The sequence below is a fragment of the Triplophysa rosa genome, linkage group LG15 (assembly GCF_024868665.1).
Source record: "Triplophysa rosa linkage group LG15, Trosa_1v2, whole genome shotgun sequence".
Lineage (NCBI taxonomy): Eukaryota > Metazoa > Chordata > Actinopteri > Cypriniformes > Nemacheilidae > Triplophysa > Triplophysa rosa.
In genome coordinates, this window is record NC_079904.1 from 21,852,235 (window position 1) to 21,879,688 (window position 27,454).

General features: G+C 39.4%; 1 protein-coding gene across 7 annotated transcripts in view; it reads right to left on the reverse strand.

Annotated features, from left to right (window-relative positions):
• Positions 1-25,648, reverse strand: part of arid1b (AT rich interactive domain 1B (SWI1-like)) — an 82,827-nt gene extending 57,179 nt beyond the window's left edge. For 2 of the 7 annotated variants that reach the window (XM_057353403.1, XM_057353404.1), the window contains exons 1-3: positions 24,177-25,647; positions 20,515-20,703; positions 5,751-5,891 (exon numbers count right to left, since the gene is read on the reverse strand). In XM_057353403.1, coding sequence (XP_057209386.1) covers positions 5,751-5,891; positions 20,515-20,703; positions 24,177-25,184 — 1,338 coding nt within the window. In that variant the 5' untranslated portion in view covers positions 25,185-25,647. Of the gene's footprint in view, positions 1-5,750; positions 5,892-20,514; positions 20,704-24,176 lie in introns of all 7 variants that reach the window. The other 5 variants (XM_057353406.1, XM_057353402.1, XM_057353401.1 and 2 more) reach the window with 5 other exon arrangements.
• Between the last annotated feature and the right edge of the window lie 1,806 nt (positions 25,649-27,454).

The following is a 27,454-nucleotide window of genomic DNA, read 5'->3' on the forward strand; positions in this document are numbered from 1 at the left end:
ATTTTGTTAAAATTGCTATCGGCCAAAACAAATCATCCCTACCAAAAAAAACATTCGTAAAATCTATAAAGAAATACGATTTTTTTCCATCTTAATATTTCCATTTGAGTTTTAAAAAAAAGTGTTTTTCTAATGTAGCTTTTCTGGATGGTAAAGGCATCTATTCTGATTTCTCTTTTAGTTGTTCCTCTGCTTTTATGCAGATGCTTTATAAGATTTTAAACAAAAACATTAATAAAACATCAATAAAGAAGCTCACGTTCCCTCAGGAAACATGATTTACGTCAGTACATCTTGATTTAAGTCAGAGCTTTCTGCACGATTCTATCGTGTAATAATTGTTTTGTGTTTCTGTCTGACTCTGAATACAGGCACTGTGTTGGATAAGACGCAGGGTGTGTCTAGCAGAACCCTTCGGAGCTGTTAGACAAACCCACCTGACACTGCATGAAAAGATCAAATACTTTCAGGATATTAGAGATCCAAAAAGATCTTTCTAAATCTCTCTCGACTCTGGAGTTTCAGCCTGTTCAAATGTCCTTCATGTGTGTTTCACAGGCTGTAGTGATGATGACACATCTAAAATGATCTGCACAGGTGTGATCTTTAGTTCCTGTGTGAGGGATGTAATCTCTCTTTGAAGACGACACAAAATCAAAAGTAAACAGTGACCCTATTTACTTGTCGCTGATCTCATTGTGCACAATTCCTCATTCTCACTATTGAAAAGAAAAACGATTTGTTTGCATAATCTTTCATTAAAATGTCATTTCTTTCTATGCCTCTATAATGACTTTTCTTTTCTCTTGATTATAATCAAGGCCGTGTGCAGCAGGAAAATTAACTGGTAATATTACAGGCGCGCAACAGCTATCCAATCAAATCCCGATGGATAAAATTAGGTCCCGCCCTACATTATACCCTACGAAATATGGATGTTAAATGCATTGCGAAATGTGATAGATTTATATATCAGACATCCAATATACACTCATTTTTCATTCTCATAATCAGCGTTGGATATTTAAAAATGAATATAGGCCGACAGCTAATTGCAAATTGTGTCTTTAACCCACACACAAAACTCAAATTTGGTTTTGAAAGCAGCCTGGCATTTTAGAAATAAAGTGGCCAGCAGATGTTCCGTGATGGGGTCAGCTAGCCGCGCCTTTCATGACCAACACACGGTACTAATCGATGATGTCAGGCAAACGAAGAAAAAAGTCAGACCGGGGGTCAGAAGGGGGCTCTTTAACGAAGCTCTAATGAAAGCCAACCTTTGATTTTACAGGTTGATTTTAACCAGACACCATGCGATGATGTCTCAAGAGATGATGAGAATGCCTGACATCAAACAGGCCTCAGGCCCAATTCACATTGATTTCTATTTTTTTTTCAAGTATTATGCAAGATTAGGATAGTGTGTCCCAATGTTTGAAACTGTGTGCAATGCTGGCCAGATGGTAATAGTTCCTGCAAATGTCTGAAAAGTGCACACTCAGGAAAGTTCTGAGAAGCCTTTGACAGACGCATAAACGCATAAAAGTCGGGTTACTGTAATAGCGAGGAGGGAGTACGGCAAATTAGATTTCCAAATGTGGTTCATTCTCACGAAAACACAGAAACACGGCAGTAATGATTGTAAATATTAATCATATGATTTAGCTAGTAACACACACAAAAAATATTTGTGGTTTACACCTTGAACAAAGAATATTTTAACATGGGAATGGATTATTTTTTTAATCTTACTGCATTTTCTGCTAGAAAACTCTCATTAACGTAATGCGTCTAGCGATGTCTGAGTGCATGACATGCTGTAATTTAAACAATTAAAGTTAAATTAAAATATTCTGAAATAATAAAAGGATGTTCTACTAGATGTTCTCAAATTACAAAAAACCTGACAGAATATTAATGTATAATAAAAATGATTAAATAGAGGAAAAACTAAGCGTCCATGGTTCTCATCCTCCACGCATATTTGTGTATCTTTAATTAAACGTGATTGTACATCTGCTAGTACCTTCCAAATGGCTAACAGGTTAACAGATTTCTTTATATTTCTATATAAGTTTAATAGTCTCTTGACGTACTGTGTACTGTGACAATATTGATAATCATTACCGATACAGGCAGCTTTCCACATGCAAAAAATTGTTACTTTTATAATAGTGTAGATCCCCCAAAAATAAAAACGATGTCAACATTTACTCACCTTTGAGTTGTTCCAAATCTGAAGAATGCCTTTAACCAAAAAGTTCTTGGACCCCATTGACTACCATAGTAGGAAAAATTGCTTGATCATTTTTTTGTTCGGTTGAACACAAAAGAAGATACTTTGAAGAATGTAGGACAGCAAACCGTTTTGACTTCCATTGTAATTTTTCCTACTATGGTAGTCAATGGTGGCCAAGAACTGTTTGGTTACAAGCATTCGTCCAAATATCTTTCTCTGTGTTCAACCAAACAAAGACATGTATACAGATTTGGAACAACTAGAGAGTGAGTAATTCATGAAGGAATTTTCATTTTTGGGTGAACTATTCCTTTAAAGTCAAATTATCTATGAGGAATAAAAACTTCTCTTTTCCTATTGACATTTGCAGAGGGTTACGGTAATGACATTTTTAAGGTCTTGCTTTTTTTTTTAAGTTTGCAAACAGGTTTGTTTTTTGAGAGTTTTAAAATTCATTTGAGACCTTTGTTTCAAAGTCTAGAAAGGAAAGTGTTGATGAAAGTATTTTTAAATGTCATTTTTGTTCAAGTTCGAATTAGAATAAAATCTTTCGAGAACCTTGTGTTTTTCCTCTGCATTCTTGTGATACACAAAATGAACAGATTTGTAATGTTCAAGACAATGCAATCTACAAGACTACTATGTCACACTTTTACTTTAATGACAATTAATTAAAAACTGAAAACTAAGAACAAGAAATCTATATTTCCAATGGTTTGTTCTCAATCCTAAAAATCTAAATACTAAAACTTTGTTTATCAGCAGATTATTTCTAGGTTCAATGTTGCTGATGTGTTCATCTGCTGTACAATCTCTTCTGTCTGAGACATTGGAAATCGCAGCACAGAGAAAGAAAATGAAAGCGTTTTTTCTCAATCAGCTTCAGTGTCATAAAAGAGAAACTGAAACTAATGCCTTTAAGGTCCAGGGAGTAAGCAGGGAGTCTGGTAGCAATATGAGACTCACAGCAGTGATGTCCAAACTGATATTACACGCACACCCCAGAGAGATCGACTCAAGGCCAGTTTCTTATTACTGCCATCTCCGAGCTATTTGTTTGTGTATCTGTGTTACGCACAAGCTGTGTGTAATACAAAAATGAAGAACAAAAGATGAGGGTGTACATTTAAGAGAAAAAGAGAGAGAGAGAGAGAGAGAGAGAGAGAGAGAGAGAGAGGGAGAGGGAGGGAGCTAATTAATGTTGTGCAAACGCATTAAGCATATGAATTCTCCAATAATCATTAATATATATATATATATATATATATACAGTATATGCAGGGTTTTTCCTGCATAGAGAAATTGGAGGCGGCCGCCTCCGTCAAATGTCGTGCCGCCTCAGACTCTCGCCAAAACTATGTCGGGTGTCTTCACAAGAAATGCTGCGTGCATTTAAAGCCACAATATGGAATATTTGGACCGCTAGATGGTGCACTTTCGAAACAACAACAAAAGGCGAAGCTTAATGACGTTATGTAGGAGAGTGGAATTATGGGACATGTCGTTTTCACCATCCAGAGGCGTATGGAGATCGCCCATCATGTTCACGGACGAGGTAATGAATTAATTTTATTTTATGTCATCGTAATGAATTAGCTTGCAAGAAACGTGGAATGTAATGCTACGTTAGCCCGCGGCTGATATTGGACTTTGTCCATTGATTTGGTAGCGTAATGCTACACAGCTTTACCTGTTTAAAACAGTCATACAGTCATCGTTTAAAAAGTAAATTGGAACGAACCCACAGCATTTACAAGTAACGTTATTGGCTACATATTTTTGTGCGACATATACTGTATTCATAGGGTAACTGCATTCATAACTATTCAAATAATCTGTGCATGAGTATTTCGTGTACAATAAAAAAAATGTGCTTACCTGTCTATTAAAACACATGTGAGAGCGGAGTCTCTGTCGAGTCCAAGTTGGTCGCGAAGCTCTCTCCATTTAGAAAACGCCACGCAGATATTAATCCTTGTTTTATTTCTAAGTTTGTCCATTGCCTCATTTGGCCTACGTTTACACTTTTTTGGGTTGCATTTACTCGCCAAAGTCACACGGATATTAAGTCACTGATATGCGACAAATACAAGGGAGACAAGGGACGGGCCATTATTTTAAATAGGAATTTCTCTGGATTTGCACATTCTTGGGAACATTTGGGATAATGTAAGTACACAACTGCATGAAATATATCACACTGTGCAAGTGATTTTTGGATATTTCATAACAAAAGTCTTCCATATTGTGGCTTTAACAGACTGTCATTTGTAACTGCAGTTGCGGCATTACGCCACAGTGGAGGCGCTGTTTCGTTATCAGCACACTGAGGCGCTAAAAAGAGTTGCAGAACAAGAGCTGGCTGTGTTTGTTTTGCATCCAAGTACGTTTAATTTCTTAAATTAACATGACGTTAATACATAGCAATACATAGCTGTACATAGCTGTGCAGGGGCAACCTAATGGTTAGAGAGTCGGACTCGTGACCAGAAGGTTGCTGGTTCGATTCTCAGGGCCGGCGGGTAACGACTGAGGTGCCCTTGAGCAAGGCACCTTACCCCTACTTGCTCCCCGGGCGCTGCAGTGATAGCTGCACACTGCTGTGCGTGTGTTCACTACTCTCTGGATGGGTTAAATGCAGAGGTCACATTTCGGGTATGTGTCACCATATCTGACTAATAGGTCACTTTCACTTTTCGTTTTCACGTTCAACGTTGGGTCGTTGAATCAGCGTATACTGTACACAGCGAGTTCGCCAGTATGAACGCACATTGCGTTCAGAACGACTCGCACACGAATGACTCATTTGAACCGATTCATTTAAACTATTGAACTTTTCAGTCACTACTAGCGAATATAAGAGATCATTGAATCATTTAAAGTGAACCACAGAGAATGCAAGATGTGAATGAGCTTTGCTCATTTTAGTCATTTAGTAAGACTGGTTAATTCAGTTGACTATAGTGGGCTGAAAAGTTAGTTAAAAATGAACTATATGAGCAAATAAAAACTTTATTTGATTAAAAAAACATTTCTGTTTGGTTGAATAAAAGTAATGTTTTATATAACTTAATAAATGTCATATTCATCTCATTTTATTAGAACTTTTAATGTCAAATTCACTTTGGTTAAGCCACTTAAAAGGCACGGTAGGCCTACTTGTGTGTGTGTGTGTGTGTGTGTGTGTGTGTGTGTGTGTGTGTGTGTGTACAAGATCAGGATGGCACCACCTCCGCCTCATTTTGAGCCAGGAAAAACCCTGTATATGTTTGTATAGGGTATTTTTCTGGAGTCCCATTGTTTTTTATTCATTTTGTATTTGATTTTGGGGAAAAATATGACCCGGATATTTCTTTGCCCAACACTATCGAAACCGCTTAAAAGCCACGTGAAATACATGATGAATGGTTGAAAAGTTTTTTTGTTCCAGCAAGGTGAAAATATGTTGTTAAAATAACAAACTCAAAATTGTGGGGGTCTCCAGGACCCTTAACATCTCCAAAGTGCTCACCTGCTGTGCCGGACCCCGCTGCTGCATGTAAGGGGGCTGAGAGGGGGCGGCAGGCTGCTGTTGTGGGGGGCTGAAGTACGGGGGTTGCCCCTGTTGGCAGTAGCCACCTATGCCTTGAGGCCCATACTGCGACGGCATCTGCTGAAAGAGACGAGGACAAACACATGAGACTCACCTGAACATTCACTTCTCAAACGCTTTACACGGCATGTCACGGCAGAGAGGACAATTATTATTCATCTACGAAGTATGTTAAATGGTGATCCTCCCCAGAACATTACCTGTCTACCTTACAGAGTTGTTTAGAAACTTTGACGTCTGGGGCGTGACACCTACAGTCGAGAATTAAGGATTCTCACAGTGCTGGAAAACCGATGACACAGGGGCTACATTCACAAAGTTCTGAGTGACTGAGATTTGACTGTAAATAAAGTTGTTTTTGGTGTGAACGGAGGTCGTTACATGAGTGAATCTCAAATTGAATAATGAATAATCGATAAATTGAATAATGTCAGTGTGAATAGCGTAAAGTATTAACTAGGGCATACTTATAACATCAAAAGTGGAGATGCACCAATACTAAATTTCGATACTAAACCGATATCGATATCCGATTATTCAGAGTGATGTCTGCCGATACCAAGATTAAATTAATACTTTTAAACTTTCTGAATGTTATTATTCAAATAATAAATATTAATATTGAACATTAAACTGGTGATGTTTCTTAAAATTTTCAATGCATTTTTATTTATCGTCTGATAGCCGATAGTGTGAAAATTGCTTTTGTCAACCGATACCGATTATTGACCGATATGTCAGTGAATCTCTAGAAAAAGAGAATGTCACAGTTTTAACATTTGATTCATTAATGTGAATCAGTTCAAACTGACTGTCTGAATTTTTTTTTAACTCTGACTCAAAAGTTTTGAGATAAATATTGAGATTCACTAAATATTGTCCAAAAAAATGGAAAAATATACTGCTGGGCACAAGTAATATCTACTGTGAAGGATGAAGATGGTAAGTATCCAGTGTTCCAGTCTTTTGTTTTGGATCTTTGGAGATTTAATTTATTCTGAACTATTTCGGGGAGCTCCTGCTGCTTTTATCCTCTCAGATACGCAGCCAAAAAAATCACATTCTGTCCAATTAGTTTTATCTTTCGCCTTCATCCAAATGCATAGCTGGAGCCTTGTCTTGTTTTACAGCCACACAACACCCTTATTTTCAGGCACTTTTTACCCTGAGAGGCCGGACGCCCCAAACTTCCCATCGAAAAACGACAGAAGTCTGCAACATACTCCGGGATCAATTTACACAGCACACATCAACCGAACGCTTTGAAATTATGGGTTCAAAAAATTGTAGCAAGATCATAATTCTCACTCTCGCAACCTTGTGTGAACAGAACCGTGCTATACGCCCCAAACAATAATGACAGGCGTATTTCAGCGTGTGAACGCAGCCAGTGAGGGATGATGGGAGACATCCGAGGGTCCCGGTGGGTGTGTTCGCGCCTTAGTAATCCACAACTGTTCCCCCCGATTCAAATCACGACAAGCTGTTATTGTGACGCTCTTACGTAAGTCTTTCAAGGCAACAGCTGTCACTGGCACGCTAGCCCCATCCCCCCCCCCCCCCCCCCCCCCCCCCTCATCCGCTGTATTTCTAATTTGTCATTCATAGCGAACCTGAAAACAAATCCACGAACCATGATGATGTGTTTTTCCCGCTCATCTCTGAAATATATCCAGAAGTGTGTCAGCGGGCGTACGCACTCACACGCGCGCGAGGGGCTCAGATGGGAATTGAATGTAGAGCTGTGTTCTCCGAGCGCTTTTTAAAGCTTCTTTAATGAGGAAGCGCGAGTCAAGCAAGGACAGACCCGAAACAACACGGCAAAAGAATCATTAATTAGCGTTTCTTGTTTTTCAGTAAAAATAACTAAACATCTCCAAAAAAAAAAGAATAAGTTATTGTGTAAGATAATAAAGTTTAGTTGAAGACATATTTTCTTTCAACAGACTCACTGTAGAGTAAGCTAATGAGGTTTTATCCGATCGTGAACGGAACAGTCAACCTGTTTTGCACTGTTCTTGGTGACAGGGCAGGTGAGTGGCGTGTGGTCAGATGGCCAGTGCCGCCCCTCAGGCAGTCGATAGATTCTGCTGACTGAGCCGTGATAGGACACAGCGTCCCCTTACTGAGCCAAAACACCTGTCAGGACCTGCAGCCCCTGTCACGCACCTGCTCCTTATCCACACATGCATTAAGACACATCCACCTTTTTTATCACACTCTGAACACACGCACCACCAGTGGTGTAAAGTATTGGAGTAAATGTACTTAGTTACTTTACTTAATTATCTTTTTGGCTACTTTGTAGTTGTACTGAGTATTAAAGATATTAGCAACTTTTACTCTCTACTTAACTACATTTTTGAACAAGTATATGTACTCTTTACTCCACTACATTTGTAATGACTAATGCAATTACACATTACATTTTGCATGGCACCTATCTTATAATTAATATTGCCATTCACAGGGCATTGAAGGTACTACAATCTTGTGGATTTTGCCCTAACTTACAAAAACTTGTCAACATGGCTTCTTTATATGAATATGAGTGCAGTATCAGGTAGATGTCAATCGCTGGCGGTTTACACACGGTTAGCCCTTACCCGCTATTTCTACAGTAATATATTGGCAACACTGTTGCCAGCTAGTTACTGTAGGTCACACATCTACAAAAGCTCTTATTTTTAAAACTAACTCTTCCTAAATGTGCTCTAAACATGTTTGCTCAAAATTTGACCATATGGTGGGACTATTGCCATGAAGTGATGTAAACCAGTAAAAAGAATGTATAGTATTTCAATTTTCAAAAGTGCTCTCACACTATATAGACAAAATATTAACCTATAGAATGAGTCGGACACAGAGAAATGAACAATCCACATATGAATCTCAACAATGGTGACAATCAACTGAACAGCTTCATGCTGCAATGCATGCTGGGTACATAGTACAAAACTCATTCATGATTGTTTGTCACCATTGATGAGGTTTGTATGTCAAGTGTCTAACTGTGTCTCAATTGCAAAGAAAGATTTTCTGACAGAGATCTTTCCATTATAACATGTAATCACTTTACCAAACATATCTTAATAAATCTTAAATGCTATATTATTATTATTTAATGATTGAATTCTTTCAGATGTATCTTCAGTTACTAAGCAAACATAAAGTTGCGGTTCCTGTAAAGTCCCTTTCAGTGTTATTGTATAAGTGTACATTTTAAAGCTACAAGAAAGTCAAAGAGTCCAACCAAAGCAAACACTGATCGCCATAATGGTGACTTAAAACATAATTGAACCACTATGAACTAGAGTTAAATCTCAATAAGATCTTACACAGATGACAGAAATAAAGTGAAAGTGGTGTCTGTAATATGTGAAGATGTTATTGATGTTTGTGTTTAATTCTCCTCTGGTGAAATCTTGACAGATTTATTGTGTTCATCTGTTATTTACACTTGTTCATCTAAGACTGTGTGACTTAAGTGCGTTAATAGATTCTTTAATAATGTATCTTCAAACAGCCATTGCAGTAGTTTACTGTAAAACACCTACAGTAACTAGCTGGCAACAGTGTTGCCAATGTATTACTGTAGAAATGGCAGGTAAGGGCTAACAGTGTATGTGAAATGAGGACATGACTGCAGCTGGCGATGAGGCCCAAACCAGCATGTCCAGTGCAAAAAGGATTTGACTTTTTAATTTTACTTAACATTATTTTATTTATCCGTTATATTGAAGACACCTTTTTGAAGGAGTTTGGTTTACTTATGAGCACTTGAGTTTAAATGAGACTTGGGTGTTTGTAATGACGTAGGTTATGGTGTCGACCATGATTTGTTGCAATTTTGAGGTGTTCAGTCTTATTATGATTTAAGAAAATAAATGCGATTGCTCTCCTCACAAATCAACTGTTTCTTGTTTTTCACTGACGTGTCTCTTAAGTGTTGAGGACTAGTGCTGCTTTGAGCCTACATTCAGTATGAGTAAAATACTCAAGTACTGTTAAAATCAGATACTCTAAGACTTTTACTGAAGTCATTTTGGAATTGGTGACTTGTAACTTGTAATGGAGTCATTTTCACTGCAAGGTATCTGTACTTTTACTTAAGTATGGTTTTCAGGTACTCTTTACACCTCTGCGCACCACATATCTTTGCTGGTACAGATATACCCACACAAGGTGGCAAGTTTGTAAATTCTTATTAAGTAAATCGTACAAAAATGTTCAATTATTTGGAAGAGCAATTATGAATGCATGAATGCAGAACAAACTACAACTGTGGTGTTCAATTGGCAGATTTGTTTTATCCGGACACATCATGAACCAATAAAAACATCTGAGTGAACCATCTCAAATACACTTACTGAGCGTTCCCACCAAACGCGACTTGCGCGAATGAATCGCGCTATTCGCGCGTAGTTGGACGCTTGAACATTTTGAGTTTACTCGCTTCATTCGCGCGTGAAATTCACAACAGACGCAAGATCGAAAAAATAAAATGGCGGCCGAAACGCCCGTTGGAGCACAGTTTTGTATAAATGTAAGTTTCATTTTCACTTTCAACAACTTTTGATTGCATTTCTAGCGAGAAATTAGTATTGTAGTTTTTAAATATGTGATTAGTTATTGCAAAGACGCTCTCTGTTTATAATTCAAATAGACTTCAGTTGCGCTCCTTATCTGTTTCTCTGGGCTGCCTTCGTGCACACTCACAGACGCTCACATCACTACTAGAGCAAGCTCCTCATTGGTTAACGCGGCGCGAATTTTCGCCAAAGATCAGATTTTTCAACTCGCGCGAATCACGCGTCAAACGCCCGAAACGCTCAATTCGTGCGAATCACATGATTCGCGCCGCCTCATTCGCGCGAATCGCGCTGCAAGGAGGTCTATCACATCTTTGCATTGACTTAACATGTAAATCACTCGCGCTTAACGCTTCATTCGTGTCTGGTGGGAACACACAGTTACACTTACATTTAGTCATTTAGCAAACGCTTTTATCCAAAGCGACTTACAAATGAGGCAAACAATAGAAGCAATTGGAACAACAAAATGCATAAGTTCAGTAAAAACTCTCATATAGCCCACCGCAGTATACAAAGCTAAGTTTTTCTTTTCTTTTTTTAAGGATAGAAAGTGTAGAAAACCATCCATCGATTGTCTTTTATCGTATCCTTCAAATCATGAGATAAAGTTACATTTTTTTGATCTATAACTTGCATTTCATGGACCAGAAAGAGCACGAAAATCAAGTGAATTAAAAAATAAGAGTTATACAATCTAAATCAGTAATATAAGCTTCTTCATTAAGTTCGTCACAAGGCTGTTCAACGATGAATCGCATCCAGCATAAACATTTTCTGTGTACTGTGCATATTTATTATGTATTTATAAACAAACACATACGCGTCACATACATGTATATATTTAGGAAATATCTGCATGTACATATTATATATTACATATATGTGTATGAGTTTATAAACACAAAATGAATATGCACGGCACAGAGACATATGTTATTTAAACACAAACTTCGATTAATCATGAACAGCCCTGGTTCGTCATGAATTTGCATTGTGCTGTGGTACACCGAACTTTTGGCCATGTAATGTACATCCGAAATGAAAAGAAATCACTTTTATACAAGTACAAAATTAAATACACAAAACGACCTCTACGGAAGAGACATATTAACCATGGTGTCCTTTTCTTTAGTTGTTCTAAACTTTTAGTTTAATTGTCCTGAAATGTTTTCAAGCCTTCCCTTCTATTTTTTGCAAACAAGTTTTCACAACTAAAAACAAAAGCGGCCGAAAGATCGATATAAATAACCCAGCAGGGTTCCCCTGGTATCAGACCAAATGAAACATCCAATTTCAGGTAGAGTTGTTAAAAACCGCTGTCCTTTGGCCATTCAGGGCCCCCTGGTAGATAAAAGTCATTACAGGTCCCCTTTCGGTACAGCTGTACAGATGCATTGCCCAAGCCTCGGGTTAGAGATTACCCAAAACCTCTCTCCTGTAATGATCTCATTATGTGCTGGCCGCACTCGGTGATGTCTTTCTTGATTAGTGCCTCTCCCACATTCCACCGCGCCAGGAGGAGATTGCTAATTCTGATCTTTACTTCGAAAAGGTCACGTCCGTACCCACGGGCAATCACAGGAGTAAACTGCACAAGACTGCTGACCGAAGATCAGTGCAATGGGATCTGGAGGTAATAAAAAGTGGCTGATGGCCGAGATAGCGGCTGATGTTTCTGTGCTCGAGTATGTGTACACAATGCTTTTAGCTTTGCAACCCCGATTTTACACAATGTTGTGTTCCGAAAGCACAATTCCTAGTGCAACGCAACAACACAACAATAGCGTTCTTAGCGCTACCACTAGGGGCTCTAGTTTTCTCTCAGGTCAGCTACAATCAGAAAGCAAAAAGCAGGCAGCACAAAATGAATCCCTGCGGCTCTTGGATATATATTGATGTCTTATGATGTGAAACGATCGTCCTGTGCAGGAAACTGGACATTGTTATAACATTACTTATAAAGTTCAGCTTCTTGCACAGAGTAATCGTTTCGCTTCATAGGACGTCATAAAGAATCCACAATCTGTTTTTTGGACTTCCAATGACATGACACCTAAGAAAATGCATTTTATCAATCACCAATGACCAGTTTCAGAAAAAATATTGACTATTTTACAGAAGAAACAACAGTGAGTCAATTAACTACAAATGTTCATTTTTATGAAGGCATTATAATGCCATAAAGAAATGAGCGCAAAAGTGTCTGAAGACTGTCCATTTCAATAACATTTCTTAAATTGGATAAACTCAGTAGCAGTTGCAGGAGTCCATATAATCTGAAAGGCTTTTATCTGCTGAGTCTGCACAGAAATGTTGTACAGAGATGAGGAAAATACGATTTTGTCATGCTATTTTATTGCTTTTAGGCCTGGTTTCACAGACAAGGCTTAAGGCTAGTCCCAGACTAAAATGAATCTGTGACCTGTCTTAACTGAATATAACTTGCACAGAAATATCTTAATATAACAGTGCCATTGTTTTGTCTCAAGATGCACACCAGTAATGTATTCTTCTGAGGCATTTTTATAAAAGCGACGTAAATATCTTGATTTAACTAGGGCATAGTCCTGTCTTAAGCTAAGCCGTGTCTGTGAAACCGGGCCTTTATGTTTTGTGAATTATTGATTTCTCTCCACAAAAGGCACATCCATGTATACACTTTTTAAAGTCTTTAAAGGTTGAATATACACAAATTTTTTCAAAAGCAAAAACTTCAAAACATTGACCTTGACAATATAAAGAACACAAACCTAAAACTGGTGATTTAGTTTTAAGAAGATTGCAGATTTAGAAACTATTTCTATATTGTTTACTGACTTAACATTCTTGACTCTTATTGCAGGTAAAATATGACTGATACCTGCCTATTATCTATGGAGATTAAAAATAAAATGCATGTGGGCCTAAGCATGTTTGTGTTGTTTTTTTATTTAAGAATAATAAAGAAATGGTATTCCAAAAGTTATATCTCATGAAGCTCAGTTTGTTTAGAGATCATCATCAGGCTGCTTCTTCATCACAGGCCTCCTCTCTTTACTGATGATGTGTGTAGTGTAGCACATGCAACAGTACAGGCCCTGTCAGGTTCATCCCTTCATTCCTATCAGTTGCTCAAAGGTCATTTCATGATCCTGTCCTGGCTAGGGCTGCAGTGTAACAGGTTTGGGTCAGGGAATGGTGTCTTCAAACAGTCCCATCATAAACGTGACTGAAGATTGTTTACTCATGCAGATTCAGGTCATTTTGCTTCAGTGCTGGTGAAACTGTAGGTGTCACACACCATCTAAGAGTTTCCATCAGTCAGCTTCCTTATTGATTCAATTGCTTTTTGCTTAATACTATCTCTATTAAAATGAATATTACCTACAAATATTACATTTACGCATTTGGCAGACGCTTTTATCCAAAGTGACTTACATTGCTTTGTACTATACATTTTGTTTCTCACTATGTGCAATCCCCTGGGATCGAACCCATGACCTTGGCGTTGCTAGCGCTATGCTCTAACCACTGAGTCACAGAAAATATTATCATTTATTTTAAGAAGATAATCTGAGGCCTCAGAGGCCTATGGTGCAGTCTATGACATCAATCAAGACACATACTCATTGACATGATCATGACTGCAGAATCTTAAATTCCCTTATATAATATTAATTAAACTGGGGTCTTAAACTGAAATACCACAAATTTGCAAATGGCAGGACAAACTGCATTTTTCATCAATTCCCTCCATCATATGCACTGTCTGTGCTTATACAGTATATACTGTATATTTAAAATGAAGGTCCAACAAACTAATGGCAAATATCTCCTTCACAAGGAAAAAAATATATTTTATTTATTTATTCATTCATTTATTTCGCTCCTCACCGAAGACTTTTCACAGTAAATGTGTTATATAACATTACAATAAATATTGTTCTAAAAGCAAAACATTGCATTAATTACATGTTAAATTCGCAAAGCTCTTTATATTAATCCTGTAATTTGCGCAACAAGTTGCTTTTGTATGAAAGAAGCCAATTTGACTGCTTCATGGCCGCGATCTAATCCTGTTTACATAAAATAAGCCTGCTCCCGAGGAGATTTAAGTTAACGGACCTGTTGCTAAAACAACAAGTCAACAATCAAATCCAGCTAACTGAGTTAGCGAGGTAAGAAGAACGGGCCCCTGGTCCGTTGACAAAGCCATGTAGATTGATGATCACGGAGGTCCAATCACAAGTGACTTCCGGAAAAGGGGAAGTAACCAATGACGTTTGAGGTTACAACCAAACAGCAAGTCCCGCCCCGCGACTGCCAAAATAAAAATGTTCGCGCGAGCAAAAGCAGCAGGTGAGAGCGCGACACTGTATATGCACGTCCTTCGCGCACGAGGGCTTGTAATTGCGCGCACAGAAGATGTAATGCGCGCACGAGGGCTTGTATTGCGCGCACTGTGGATGCCATGCGCGCGCGAAGGTTTCAAACGAGCTCACGAGATCCCGTTTCCTCGCGTGTATATCCGTTGTCCTCTCGCGGAAGTTATTTGCCGTGTGCTGCCAGCATCAGCATTGCGCTCGTTTCTTTATGGCATTATAATGCCTTCATACATTTTCCCTTTAAAGCGTTAGTTAACGGATAGCTCACCCAAAAATGAAAATCCTGTCATCATTTACTCATCGGAATAAATTTATTCTCATCAGAATAAATCTCTTTGTTCTGCTAAACACATAGGAAGAAATTTGGAAGAATGTCAGTAACTAAACAGATCTCATCCCCCATTGACTCCTATAGTATTTATTTCACCCGCTATGGCAGTAAATGGGGGGTGAGATCTGTTTGGTTACTGACGTTCATTTTTGGGTGAACTATCACTTTTAAAAAATTCCATTTGACTTCTCTAATGTGTTAAGGGCAAAGGGTAGGGCTGTTCAACGATTAATTGCAAATAATCGCATCCAGAATAAAAGTTTGTCTTTACATAATATACACCAAACGCGAATGAAGCGTTAAGCGCGAGTGATTTACATGTTAAGTCAATGCAAAGACGCGATAGGACATCCTGCGGCGCGATACGTGCAAATGAGGCGGCGCAAATTGAGTGTTTCGGGCGTTCGTTTGACGCGCGTAACGTGTGATTCTCGCTAGTTTAAAAATCTGAATTTTGGCGAAATTCGCGCCACATTAACCAATCTGGAGCTTGCTTTAGTAGTGACATGATTATGACGTAGCGAGCGGAGGCAGAAATCCGAAACAACAATAGAGGACAAAATCATCGTCGCTGTATGTGGATACCCAGAGCACGATACAACTTCTAATTTTTTCGAAACAGGAATAAAAAGGATCTTGGAAGAAAGTGAGTGAGGAGGTCGGACAATCTGGTAAATTGTAAAAAACGATCTTTACTCAATTTGAGCTATATATACATACACGAGACTGGAGCCGCCTGGCAGAAGCCCCTCCCATGACGCGAATTCGCATCTGTTGTGAAGTGAATTTCATGCGCGAATGAAGCGAATTTCACGCGCGAATGAAGCGAGTAAACTCGAAATGTTCAAGCGTCCAACTATGCGCGAATAGCACGATTTATTCGCACAAGTCGCGTTTGGTGGGAACGCTTAGCTAGGGGTGAGGGATAAATTTGATTCTTAGATGCATCGCGATGCGGACGTGGACGATTCTGAATCGATTCACGGATGTGAAAAATCTATTTTCTAAATGTTAAATATTTGACGGCGTGCAAATAAGAGACGACGAAGATGGCGGAGAAAGAAATCCGACTCAGTTTACATTAAAAGCTCATGTATGGAAGCATTTTGGTTTCTATGAAGCTGAAGGTAAAATGGCCTCGACAAGACCCACATATGCAAGTTGTGTCAAGCTAAATTAACATATTTTGGAAACACAACAAACATGATACACTATATTAAAGTCATAACAGGGCTCGACGTTAACGCTTGTCCGGGACAAGTGAATGTTTTGTATGGGCGAGTGAATTTTACGTGCCCGACAGTACGACATATATGTAGAATAATAAGAATATTATTATTAGAGTCCATGTAACTAGATGCGGAGCGGAATCCTGTTATTTAAATGTCATCTGGCTGTTCTGCATGTCTGAGTGAATTATGTGCACAGTATTTATCTACGTCTGCACTGAGGATATGAACAGGATATGAACTGCTCTGAGAGTTTATTTTACGAGCGTTTACTGTTTGAGTGAAGCTATCGTCAAACTCAAAAACTCAAGCGTCTTCCCAAAGACCCGTCAAAATAAAAGTCCCGTTAAATTGAACACACAGACAAAAAATACTTTAATGAAATATAGTATTTGCCATTGAAAATTGTAGTGCCCTTGTAGTAAATTGATAAACACTGTAAACTGTAGTAAAGTTCAAAAACACGATAGTATCTAAGAATTTTACTGCAGTTTACTATAGTAAATACTATAGTATACTACAGTAATTTTTGTGGACAAATATACCACTATTGTATAGTAAAAATGGAAAAACACACATATTAGAAATATTAAAACAAACTGCTCCTACTGTTTTGCCTGTGCTACCAAACTTTAAACCTCTCTAGCTCCAGTGCTATGTGCACAAAAAGTCTGCATTAATTTACTGCATTCTGTATGCTACTACAGGGCACTGAGGGCAGTCACTCTTTTCCTGTTGATTCTTTGCAATGCTGGCAAATGTAGCCTTTCAGTTGACTTGCGAAATCAATTCCATTTGTTTTATTAATAAAGGACATTGGAAGTAAAATCGGTCCGGGTAATTACAAATACTTTGATTTTAATAGTCACACAGCAAGAAAAAGAAAATTCGTATAGGAAAAAAGATGCATCGAGAATCATTTTATCATCGCATCGTAGCCCTCTGAATCGTAATCGAATCGTGACCTGCCTAGAGATTCCCACCCCTACACTGTGTAGCAATCTTTGCACTACCTCACATCTGCACTGTTGTATATTTCACTGGTTTGCACTCTATCTGCCATTACCTACTGTATCTTCCTTTTCATTTTTTAAATAAAAGTTGTATTTCTCATATATATAATAATCTGTATTTATTTGTATCTTTTTTACATATTTTTATTCTGTGTTAGTGTTATTTGTATGCACCATGGGTCTGAGAGTAACGCAATTTCAATCCTCTATATGTATGTAATGTACATGTGACAGAAATGACAATAAAGCAGACATTGACTTTGAAAACCTAGCGGAAACGATACACGTTTGTGGCTTTTAATTTCTTTTTATTAATTCACCAATGTAATCTGATGTTTACTGTTCTTTTTTTTTTTAGAAATATCTATATGATTTTATCTGTGTGCATGCATTGAACCGAATCGAGAATCAAATCGAGAGCTTGAGAATCGAAATCGAATCGGAACATCTGAATCGATATTCAGCCCTAGCACTGTGTATATTCATTTTGTATTTATAAACACGTACACACCAATACAAAATAAATATGCACGGTGCACATGCACAAATATTATTATGTAAACACAAACTTTTAGTCTGGATGCGATTAAGTAAGGAATACGCCCTTTCACATGACGTCACGCATCTTCCGTTCTGCCGCGAAGCAGTGTATCATTACTTCCGCTAGCACTCCAGTTCATGAGGTGGCGGTAATGCACCTATAAGCTGGTTTGCCAACCGCCAGTAAAACTCAAGAAGAATAAGTTACTTCCGCTAAGCGCCTCAGAATGGAGTTTACCAAGTCCCTTGCACATCTGTGCAAGGTTTATTAATGCATTTTGTTTTTCTATTTAGTTATTTTATTCATTCGATTTCAGTATATGTATATGCTTTGTTTATTGAAACGAAACTGCACACGTTTCCATTAACAGTAAAGTTTGACATTATAAACGTCAGATCAAGAGCAGGGTGTTGTGTGCAGTGACGGCCTGTAGGTTACACTATAACTTTTCTGTACCAATAGAACGTTTTTCAACCAATCAGATTGAAGCATTCAACAGCCCCGTGGTATAATCGCGATTAATCATTGAACAGCCCTAGTGGAGGGTGAATGTTTAAAAAATGTTTCTGTTAAAACAACAACAAAAAAACATATTCTGTCATCATTTACTCTACCCCATTTGGTTTCAAACTCGTATGTCTTTACATTGTGTTGTGAACATGCAGAAAAATGTCATTATTACAAACTAAAATCAACATAATAACGTATTAACACAACCCCTTTCTTTTTGCTTTAAACTCTTTAAGCAATAAAATGTTTACTCTTTCATACAGTATATATAATATATTAATATGGTCTTGACATGCACCTTTTCTGTTGGTTCAAATGAATTTAGAGTGCAAATTTGGTCCGGTGTATTCAGAGTTTAAACAGTCGTCTTAAATCAATAACAAAGCTTCTCTGCCTCTTTTTAAATAAGCAGAACCAAATCTGCAATCAACTGCATTAAAATATACAGTATAAACAAGCAGCATTTTAAGGCGTTACACACAATTATAATTGTGGACCAATGTAAACACATCTGATATTATTCCACAGAATTCTGCAGATATTTCCCAAAAGAAGTCTGCAGATTTCGTATGGCCTTGCTTATGAGGAAAAACAATTTGAAAAAAACGTTATGTGAGCAAAACCTATGAGAGGGAAGATATACATACAACAGGATAACTAGAAGTACGTCATTTAAAAATGTAAGTTCATGTTCATGTGGCTCTTAAAAAAATAATTTGGCCCCTGTGTTTTTCCTCTATAGGAGCCAATGGCTCCTTAATTGATTTTTTTGTCTGGAGCCCTGAATTTAATAGGTGTCTCTCACATTGTCTCACAGCAACATTAAAACAGTGTAGATTAGTGTACAATGTTTTATAAATATAATTTATTGCTTTTAGTTTCCATTTCATTCATTTATCATATTTAGTCTAATATTGGAGGCATCAAAGTTATTTGACATATTTGAACATTTTTTAAAAGGTAACGCAATAGTTACATTCCCTGGTAATTAGTTACTTTTATAACAATGTAACTCAGTTACTCTTTGTGAGAAGTAACACGAACTATAACAAATTACTTGTATAAAGTAACATGCCCACTACTGCTCTTTCGTAGTTAAAACGAAAGTGAATGCTGACTGACTGAGACTGTGAGTCACGTAGATTGTCTATTTTTTACAACAAAATATGGTCTGAAACAAGAGTAAATAGTGACAGAATTTTCATTTTTGGCTGAACTATATCTTCACTATCACAATGAAGTATTAATCGTGACTCGGCTTCAACTATTTCCCCCATCAAACTGTTTTATTTAAAAACATCAAATAGTGTCCAAAGCTTGGAACAGGGCTGACCAACTTTTGTGTTTTTGAAGTAAACACACCTATCCTTCAGGGATCCGGGCCATATTGAGTACCAGCCGGTCTGTGGTGCTGAACTTAACTCAGTCCAGCAGTCCGGTCTAAATTTAGTAGTGCAGTCTGTACCCTGAATAGGCTGCCCAGCCCGAGCCGACAGCCTGCCAACCTCCACTGACAGACACGCGGCGCATTAGACTGTCAACATCTCTGGTACACTGGGAGCAGTGTCGCTCCATGCTGACAGGCATAACAGAGCTGTTCCTTATGCGCCACACTCTGCGCTTCCCCTCGGGCTGTCAAGTGTTCAGACTAGCAGCCTGTGGGACATTCTAGTTTTCCGTTGACTCACTAGCGTGGAGAGCCCCGTTGCTATCTCTGTTTGAAAGCTATGAGTCAATGTTGCTAATTCTGATAGTCTAAGATAGCATAGAAAGAATATATCATGGAAGGACAGCCTACTGTGGAAGCCAAAAACATCCGGCACGGTAAAAACTAAAGCAATTTAACTGGCCCTACGTCATACATGCACACTTCAGACTGGCGTTTCATTTTTTGGGTTGTGCTGGCACATTAACCAAAACAAGTTGTATGGAGATATGTGCGCATTACGATTACGATGTCTGCTTTCCTGCTACCTAGCAACCGTGTAAAATCGACTTTCCGTGATGCAATCTACAGAGATTTTCTTGTGGAGGTCAAAACATTGTGTGACTTAATTTCGACAGTGAAAGACTTTTAAAGTACATTTGACTAGTTCTTACCTGTTGCTGAGGATACTGCATCCCTCCCAGGCCGACCTGGCCACGCCCCTGAATTCCCATCGGGTATCGATGAGGGGTGGGTGATCCGTACGGCTGTCCTGGATAAGTGCCGCCTGACTGAGAATAGGGGCTGTTGCCCATCCCGTACATCTGAGAACGCTTCATGGCCATCGGATCCATAGGCGCCACCTATTGAGAGGGGTGTCAACACTTTAGCGTAACACAATAGCAATCGCAATGTACAGCAGTGTGAAAACATTCATACGATGATTATGCCGGACCAGACAGGAATACAAATAGCAATCATAAGGCTCAGCAGTTCAGTAAATGGAGAGATTTAGGGCAACATGCCATCAACTGAGAGGGGTTGGGGGGGTCAGGTTTACTCTCGAGCGTCTCATCTCTGCCAGAAAGACTGAGAGCCATCCAAGCTAATCTTCTCATGTCACTGCCAAATTCAGGCCAATTGAAGCACCACTTACAGAAAATGTGACCAATTTGAGAAAGCCTGGGAGTGCACTATAAATGAACGGTTTGAGCGTCAGCAGTCACGCCAGAGCGCTCCGCAGACGCGCACACACATTTTCGCTCACTATATTGTCAAATTAGAGTTACTTTATGAGGAGACTTGCTCTTATCTTGAAGTTTTGTGTACTATTAGGCCATACCCAGCTTCTAGGGCATTCTTACATAACGTATCTGTTAGTACAAATAGTACTATTATAACTTTGCCATTATTATAATTCCCTCACAACACAGTTTATTAATGCACCATCAACAAAATAGGCGAGTACAATAGACTGTGCTATATTGTAAATACAGCCGCGAAAAAATAGAGACTTAAACTGAATTTACTATTTATATGTATGTGTTTAGGTAAAATGATCATTTTTGTTTTATTCTGTGAACTACTGATAACATTCCTCCCAAATTTCGAATCAAAATATTGTTTATATTTGCATTTTTGTGCAGAAGATGAAGATCCAAATAACAGAAAAGATGCTCAGTTTCTTTTCAGACCTCAAATACTGCACAGAAAACAAGTTCATGTTCACTTTAAAGAAGTACAATAGTAGCATTTGAACATGTATTTAGGAAATTCTACAAACATTTTTTATGTGATAACCTGGATTTTTATCTGGAGTTTTCATGTGTCTTCTTGTCATGCTGTCAGATTTCACATTGCTGTTGGATGACTTTATGTCACTCCTGAGGTTTGATTCACTGAATGGCCACAATACATCTAGAAATGCTGATTAAATGAACATTTGAAAAGGCTTCTTCTCTTTTTCTGTATGTATAAAAAGTTGGCAGGGCAAATCGTGAACCAATAAGATGTAAGTTGGTTATGAATTGCATATTTTATTCCTATTCAGAGGTGTCCATAAAGCGTTCATACGTTGGTTATGGATATTTTCAAATAAAATTCAGTAGTGCGTAAACTGTAACTTGCTGGCCATTTAGGCTATGTCGCCAAATGTTTCCCTACCAGAGAGTATATTGTCATTTTTAGCAAAGCTGGAACAATATAATCGCAGTTACTACAAAATCCTGCTGAAACCGAGCTGGCTGCGATAATGCAAGTTATCGATTATTTTATTGATGCGTAGCTTGTCCGTGAAGCACGTCTCTGGGATCAGTAGGAAATGCTGCTCGATCTAAAAGAAGTGCGAGTTTGAGTCGCTTATAACGTGCATTTAAAAAAGCAACACCCATCAAACATGATCATTATAAATATACTTTATTATCATGAAAATACCTGAGGAGGCTTGAGGAACAGTGATAAAATCATGTCCTTAGGCATTTCCTAGAACTACGTGTGTTATGGTCTTCTTCTGCAGTGCATATGTGGAGTTTCTGCACGAGAGCGCCCCCTGGCTTTCGGATGCAGCAGCATTTTACCGTACTTCACTCACAAGTTGTGCATAATCACGTGATATATATTTTCGGTTAATCGGGCAGAAGTCTAATGAGAATTCAGTCCCCAAACACTGTTAGAAAGCAAGTTTAATTTCATCAAACTTTCTATTTACTTAACTTAATCTAACAATTCCAGTTAATTGCAACCGCTTAGCTAGTAAAACAGAAGCACGTAAAGGCAATTACTCCATGTCGACTGTGGATGTTTATGCGGCGCAAGACACAACAGTAAGAACAAAAATATTTCCCAGAATGAACTGTAGTCAAAACAGTAAATCATTTTAATTACTGACTACATTAACCTTTATTATCAACTCTATTCATCTGAGGTGTGGAAGCACTAAATGTTAAGTGCCTCTTGCCAAGTAACATCCAAAACCCTTGAAGTGCCTCCTAGTACTTTTTCCAGGAATGAACGGAGCGCATACGGGGTATCAGGTGTCTTGGCATCTGTTCCAGTCATGTTGTGTGGGCAAGCCTTGGAATTACCCTGGGCAATACAACACAAATGCTCTTCATGTGCCACTATAGGACGGAGCACATGGCTAATCTGCATGTGTGAAGGTCAGGGCTGCTCAGCCATACAGACAAGGGCCTTAAGCCAAAAAGCCTCATGTAAGATGCAGAACTGCACAACAGACTCTTCAAAGGAGCGAGCCTTTTGTGCTCTGGGTGCATGTTATTATATGCAAAACTATTCCAATGAATTCACCTGCTTTCCTTTTAAACATGTATCAGTAAAATGATTCGGAAGACAGTATCTCGGCCAGCTGTGCAGGCAAATGCAAGATGTTGAAAAATCAATCAACATATCTAATCATTTTGTTTCAAAGCCTACTGACGTGCTTGCTTAGACTGTATTTCAAAGACTGTATTTCTTAAGGAGCTGCCAACCTTGACAGCATTTTCAGCCATACTCTGTCTAAGTGATAAACATTCCTTCCTAGACAGCATTTTTGGGTCATGTGTCTGGGGGGCATCTCACCGAGTTTTGAAACAAAGCTTTTCATTAGACTACATCTTCATATCGTAATTAATTGTGTACAGACGAGGCGCAATGGCGCTAACGCAGCTTAACGTTAGCGCTCAGCAACGTCTAACCATTCACTGCAAACAGACATTGTTTACAACGCGCCATAGGATGAAAACGACCATTTTATATATAAAAAACAACCCACAGTCGCTTTATTTATGCGACGCAGACGCTCGATCTCGCGAAGAAAGCGCGCTAGCGGAGAATTTCTCATCATCGGAGTGCTAGAATCTTCCATCTTTTTATTGTTACTGAACCGATTTCCTTATCGCTTCCTTATTTACTAACTTCACACAGACCGCTCGGTAATAATGTTACATTGTTATGTTGTTGAAGAATACAACCCGTCCCTCACATTTGAGGGCGGTATCGGGCATGTGTTGATGCTGAAATGAAGTCTGTCTCGGCGCAGGCTAACTCGCGCTAACACCGTTAGCACAGTCACCTTGGGCAGAACTTGACATGTTCTTCCGTCTGTCAATACGTGCGCAAATAACACACAAGCCCTAAAACGCCCGAACAACAATAGGTGAAAATGAAAGATACCAAATTCATAATGCTATCCTTCAACCGCTCATTTAGATCACGTGAACCGAATAATTACAAAAACAACTCAACTGAAAGCTAATATTTCGAGTAGCATCAGGCCACGGCGAGACCTGCTTTCGAAACGTGATACATGCGCACGCAAACGGGCGAATGCGGTTACCTGAGCTCTGCCGTTCCCGTTATTGCCGGGGCTCATAGCCGGGTGGTTTCTTAGTTGTGTCCCCCAGCTGTGACCGGCAGAAGGACTGTACGGGTCTTTCCCCAGACCCATAGCGCTCTGCTGCGGCTGAGGGTTACTGTAATCTTGATAGCCGCTGCCGTATCCCCGCATCATCGGACTCGGGGATGTCAGAAGCTGATTCAGGGTGGGTGTCGCTCCTGAAGGGTGCTGTTGGTTCTGTGAAGGAAACCTCTGAAAGCCCCCAACATTAGCACCGGGAGCCGGGGTGGTGGAGGCCATAGCAACCTTGTCGTGGCTAGCAGCAGTAGGCAAATTGTTACCTGGGCCCATCATGCTCCCCTGCCGTGACGGGCTCATCATCCCGTATCCAGCCCCAGCGTACCCCTGCCGGTAGTTGGGATAGTGGTTGTACGGATTGTTATGGTACCCGTCGTGGGAGTTTTGCACTTGATCCATGTTGCCCTGTGCCGAATGCATTAAAGCAGTCCGAGGGCTTTGTTGTCCGCCATGTTGATCAAAGCTAGGCCCTCCTCTTCCATTCCCGTAATAATGATTAAACTCGGAAACGGCGCTGTTACCGCTTTCGGACGTGTTGCCAACGCCGTCGCTCCGGCTGCTGTTGTTGCCGCTGCCGCTCGTCGGTCCAAAGTTGGAGTGCTCGTGCCTGCTGCCCATCCGATCAAAACCGATCGTGGACGACCGATCCTCCTCGTCGCTTGTATTCAGCAGACGCGGAGAGTGCTCGACTCGTTTCTCCAAAGCGGTGTCCTTCCCTCCATGCTGTCGATTTCCAAAATCTCCGCGAGCGGGTGTCGGGCTGCTGAAGCTGTTGTTGTTATTGTTGTGAATGGCTCGGTGCTGCTGCTGTGGCTGATGATGGAGTGCTTGCGACTGTTGCTGTGGAGGTGTGCGACGATGAGGCGAAGGAGGGGGATCTCCGCTTCCAACATTTTTCACTTGGTGATTCGCCACCAGACCCGTTTCCATGCTCGAAAGTCGACTTAAATGAGAAGAAAGCGACGTGGGTTTCTTTCCAGCGTCCGTGTTTTCGCTTAGGGCACAGACTTTAGACGCTACGGACTCCGATGCCCGTCTACATTATTCATTCTGCATCGTCTTCTGCATCATGCATTGCCACCCATCACTCCGGTTGCGATAGATGTGGGCTTGTGAGTCGCGAACGGAGCCCTTGCCACCCCTGTCCTGTCACGAGACGTTCCTTTTCTGGGTGCAAGCTGTGAAGAAAATAACTAGGGCATTAAACAGACGTAGACGACTTGAGCGTACGTACGCGTTTAACTGGGAATGCTTGATGTGTCAGAGACGCACGTTTTCGCATCAGTTAAGATGTGGTTTTTGCAATAACACTCTTTATTTTCAGAAGGCGACGTTGTGGTGTACTGATGTAAATACGACCCCTACTGAAGCCCCTGTTGCTCCAGCACGCATGGCATTATCAAACATCTCCCCCCAGCTCTCCACTGCACTCGGTCTGCTGGAAAACACGGAACGGTTACATTTAGCAGCCTTCCATCATATTTTTTTAATACTTCATGGATTGATCAAATGGAATAACGTTTTGCTAACATCGCGTCAGTTTTAAAAGCTAGTAAAATTAACCTTATCAGTAGATAGGCCTACACGCTTATTGTTTCAACCCGTGATTGTGTAAAATATGAACAAACTCAACCCTTGGATTCATTTCGGAGCCGATAGCCTCGTGGGCAAGTCCTTCGACATATGGCACGGTTGCGCTTTGGGTGACGCACGTTCGAATCCCGACTTGTGGTCCTTTCCCGATCCTGCCCCCCTTTTCTCTACCACATCACTTCCTGTCCTCTTTTTCCTACTGTACTATGTAAATAAAGGCAAAAAACGGCAAGTGAATGTTAAAAAAAAGTCAAGTTTTGACCCAACTAGGGCTTGAAGCAACAAAGCAAGTTTCATTTCAATCCAGTGGCTGGGGTTTGTTTACTTACCCAACCATGTGTTGAAATGACCTATCCAAAGCCCTATTCGTACGGGATTAGTATTACCCGGAGACCTCTAGTCATTTATATTAATTGCAGAGGTTGTCTGTGAACTTAATCCCATGCGAATCGGCCATGTCTGTAATTTGTCAAGTAAAAATTCCCCCACAAATAACCTACCATATTTTGCCGAACACCGAGGTCCTGTGATAATATTAATACCGTGCGAATCGGCATCTCTGTGATTTGGCGGGCTCATATATCATTTTCCAAGGTTTATCCACCGTTTGCGAATAATGGAGTCTGTGTTGAAGTGTTTTGTTATTATTTCGGGTGTTGGGTCATATCCATACTTGCCAACACTGTCGTTTTGGCCGGGAATCTCCCGTTTGTTTATCTCTCATGGAAACTGTCGTTACATTTGAGACCCGCGATCGCGGTGATCTTCTGTCCGGTTCGCGATCACGGGTCCCAAATTCTGACAGGTACGGTCATATATCATTAAACACCATACAACTATAGGCTATACAAACTACACGCAAAGCTTTGCCATCATATCCGGGAAATAAGCCAGTAAATTTGAGTAAAATCACAGGCTTCATTTATCCCGTGCAAATGCGCCACATGAAATACAGATGTGGGGAGGTCATTTCTAAATCACACGAGGTCCCCAGATAATACTAATCCCATGCGAATAGGGCTTAAATCTGTTTTTTTTTGTACATTTTAGGTAAATATTATGGTAAATGTGTTTATTTAGCTTAATTAATATCCATAGTATTAACACAATATCAGTAATCACATTCTTCGCAGGGTTATTTACAATAATAAGAGTCCCTATTCTAGTGACTTGTAGTGCATACAGGGTACTTTTATTCATTTTGATCCTGGGAACTGGACAACCGTCAAAGTATACAAAATATTTTTTTTACATATTTTTTACTTTTCCTGTGATTTAAACCAACGACGTGTTAGAATTTTAAATTCAAGCATAAGTCATAACCAAGAAAATATTTAATGATTTCGGTGAATGGACCTTCATTTTTGTCTTCTAATTAACTTCTTTCAACTGCTCTACAGACATGATTTTTTTAACACTAACAAAACACACAGAATTGTGGATGTCATAGACGGCAAAAGATACATCTACACTGCCTTCAAAAATTTGCAGATAAAAGTGTAAAATACTTTTAGCTCAGAAATGCTCTTCATTATGTAAAAGTGTGTGTGTGTGTGTGTTTGAAACACAGTCATTGCCATTACAGCAGAAATCAAACTCTCCTTAAA